Source organism: Belonocnema kinseyi, chromosome 5 (genome assembly GCF_010883055.1).
Source record: "Belonocnema kinseyi isolate 2016_QV_RU_SX_M_011 chromosome 5, B_treatae_v1, whole genome shotgun sequence".
NCBI classification, from domain to species: Eukaryota; Metazoa; Arthropoda; class Insecta; order Hymenoptera; family Cynipidae; genus Belonocnema; species Belonocnema kinseyi.
The window spans coordinates 53,316,678-53,320,361 of NC_046661.1; the positions used below are offsets into that span (position 1 = coordinate 53,316,678).

The 3,684-nt window shown below is 39.8% G+C and overlaps 1 protein-coding gene across 1 annotated transcript; it reads left to right on the top strand.

Moving 5' to 3' along the window:
- Positions 1 to 1,789: 1,789 nt before the first annotated feature.
- Positions 1,790 to 3,310, top strand: LOC117173653 (glycine-rich cell wall structural protein 1.8-like). The gene is made up of 2 exons (XM_033362293.1): positions 1,790 to 1,793; positions 2,112 to 3,310. Exons 1-2 carry the CDS (start codon positions 1,790 to 1,792, stop codon positions 3,308 to 3,310), a joined length of 1,203 nt encoding a protein of 400 aa, XP_033218184.1.
- Positions 3,311 to 3,684: the final 374 nt, after the last annotated feature.

Below are 3,684 nucleotides of genomic sequence, written 5' to 3' on the forward strand. Positions count from 1 at the left end.
TCATCACCCCCGCAATGGCATGCCTAGAACCTTGTTTCATATGTCCATGATTGAATTTTATTATTATCAATCCGTTCGGTATGCAGGTTTTTTGTATTGATACGGTAGAGTCATTGTATGAAGACAGTTTGCAGTAGAATGTCTACGAATAAGAGGTTATATTACAGCTGCCTTTATTTCTATTCAAAAATGGATCAATTCCACATATTATTAACTCTAAAAAAATCATTGACTGTTAACTGGTTGGCGCTGCCCCTCGCCCTTACTCTATATGTAATAATGTTCCGAAAAAATGATAATTATAAATAAGTGATACAGAAAAGTGTACTAGAAAAGAAATACTTTGCGAAAGCTCTACGTACTGGGCTCATGGATCTACAAATTATCGGGACGGAGCACACACCTGCGAGGTCAGGCAACGCGTGAGTAAGGAGCATCACAAAAACCACGCATGGTCTCCCTACTAACGGGGAGGGGGGCACCGAGTGATTGGTCTGTTGCGTCAATAACAGATTTCAGTTTAGACGGTTCACTATCCAATCCGAGTCGTCTTTAGCGGCTCTCTATAGAATGGTGATACTTCACCCGTCCCGATGTACAAAGTTAACCCACTCGACTAAGATGGGACTTTGTGCGCGGTCCCATTAATTTATACATCTATGACTAGGCTACCCTGGAGATCCTCAAGGTACAGCTGAAAGAGGGGGTACTACAATTCTTATTAGTGCCATTTTACCGAAACTAGTTGACTTTCTAATTAATTTGAAAAAATAACACAGTTCAAACTTTTCGTGCAACATTAAAATACCAAAGTTCCGGTGCAAAAGCGACCATTAGAAGGGAAAACGTGTCTTAACTCTCCCCGGAGGATATCTAAGCTACCCAGGCCGTGAGTTATTTGAGCGGAGTTGAGAAATCCTTTATGGATTTCTTGGGAAACGAGAGATCCCACCAACAGAAATATGATCGCCTAGCACAGTGGAGCTAACCGAAATACAAATGTTGTCATGAAAAAATGTTTGACAAGACATACATACGCTCACGTGTAGTTATGTTTGTCAAAATAAACCTGAATTCGAAATTTCAAAATTGCGACTGGTTGTTACTTGAAGATCGCACTGGCAAATCAGGAATAATTTCCATTTATCTCAGCTCCCCCTACGAGAATCTCTAAGCTGAGTTCAGCAGTGAGATTCGGATGCCTTAAGTCATACTTATCGCTTCAAACTGATTTCGGTTTTGATCGTACTTCGTTCTGTTTCTCCGAATAATTTAGGAGATATTTCGCATTTTTGTGAACAAAGGTCGAAAGTATCGATTTCAGGGTTTTGTTCGGAAATAATACTTTGATTTTTACTTTATTTAGTGACATTAGTGTTGGGACCTGAAACTGAAATAAGTAGGTAATTTTGGTACTTTCCGGTGAAAAAGTTATAGATAGTTTGTATATAGTGTATAACGCAATTATATTTTCCATTTGTATTATGAAATTTTCTATGTGAAAAAATAAAAATGTCAGTGTTTTGTCCACTATATATAAATTATATATAACTTTTTCACCTGGGTTTGAACAAAATATTTAACATGTATGCTAAAGTTCACGTGATAAATGTAGATACGTGTTTCTCGAAAAGAGGTTTCTCAAAACTCAAAATTAGAAAGTGCCTCAAGTACTTGTTTTTAAACTTAGGGGGTTCGTCTAAGATCAAGTTCCTTTTCTTATAAAATGAAATACACTCGATCATATTACGGCTCTTTTTTCTAGACACCGAATTATGTTACCACACTAATGGGTAACGATTACACTATATACGAATGATTCTGCCCCAAAATTTACGAAAAATTTTATTAATTGTCACTCGTCTCATCCAATTCGTGTAGTATGGTAAAAGTTACCGCAAATATTTTCTTGGTGCACTCTCCCCTTGTAAGATAGTAGGCAACCAATTTGTCGGTTGGACGCAATAACGGTGTTCCTGAATTTTTAGATGTCACTTATTCTATACTTAATTTTCATCAAGTTATTTACAAAGCAAATGCAAAATAAATTACTTTTAAAGACGCAAGAACACCGTTATTGCACCCAACAAATTTTATTTCTCATTTTCAAGATATTGGAGGTGCTCAAACTACCGGATATACGGATCAAACTGGAGGATATGGAGCAGGTGCTGCTGCAGGAGGTGCTGCAGCAGGAGGTGTTTCTGCAGATGGTGCTGCTGCAGGAGGTTTTACGGATCCTACAGCAGCAGCAGGTGCTGCGGGAGGTTATGGAGGAGGTGCCGCGGGAGGCGCTGCAGGTGGAGGTTATGCAGATACTTCAGCAGGAGGTGCTGCAGGTGGAGGTTATACCGATACTTCAGCAGGAGGTCCTGGAGGTGGAGGTTATACAGATTCTTCTGCAGGAGGTTATTCACAAGGTACTGCAGGAGGCACTGCAGATTCTTCATCAGGAGGTGATGCAGGATCGACAGGAGATACAGAAGGAACAGGATTAACAGAGAAACAGGAAGGTTCAGACAACAAGGACGCAATAATCGCAGGAGGAGCAGGACTAGCAGCAGGAGCAGGAATAGCTGCAGCAATTGTGCATCGCAGGAATAAAAAAAAATTACAGCAAGCGCAACTTGGAAATGCTGGATTTGGACATGAAGCATATGGACATCCTAGATTTGAACATCCTGGACATCCTGGATTCGAACATCCTGGGTATTCTAGATTTGAGCGTCCTGGGTCTTCTAGATATGGTCCACATCCTGAACCTTTTGGATATGGTTCCCGTCCTGGGCCTTCTGGATATAGTTCGCATCCTGGATCTGCTGGTCCAGCACATCATTCTGATGAACATGGCGCACATCCTGCACATGATGAACATGGTACACATTCTGGACATGGTGAACATCAAGCACATTCTGGTTCTGCTGGACACGGTGCACATTCTGGACATGATACGCATGGTACACACATAACAGTTGAACATACTGTACATCATCATAGTTATCATAAGCCTGAACATGAATCGCATGCAGCACATGTGCATCAATCTCATCCAGAACATTCGCATGAATCTCATGCAACTCATCCGCACGAATCTCATCCAGCCCATCCCCATGAATCACATCCAACACATCCCCATGAATCACATCCAACACATTCGCATGAATCTCATTCAGAACATGCGCATGAATCTCATCCAGCACATGCGCACGACTCTCATCCAGAACATGCGCATGACTCTCATCCAGCACATGAACATAAGGAAAATCATCATAAACATGAACCTCAACACCATCCAGTTCATGCAGCATAATAATTCAATTAAGAAACTGTGACCAAACAAACACAAAAAGTATAAGTTTTCTGTCTCATGTTTACTCTCATATCTTTAAAGTCAAATTTGTAACGGATTCAAATAATTTAATATTTGCGATAAATAAACTAATTACATACTGACAATCACTGGCACTTATTTCATTTTTTTCGATCCACAGTACCATCCAGGAGTATGGTGGTATCTAAAAAAAATAGCGATTAAAAATATGCCCTCAATTTTAGCGAGATATCTAAAAAGAAAAGAAAAAATAACTTCTAAAAAAGTTCATTAATTTCCGCGTCAAATAAACCCAATTTTAAGTATTTTTGAAAACTAGAGGTTGCGTGAGTGAGTTAGAAAGACCCGGCTAA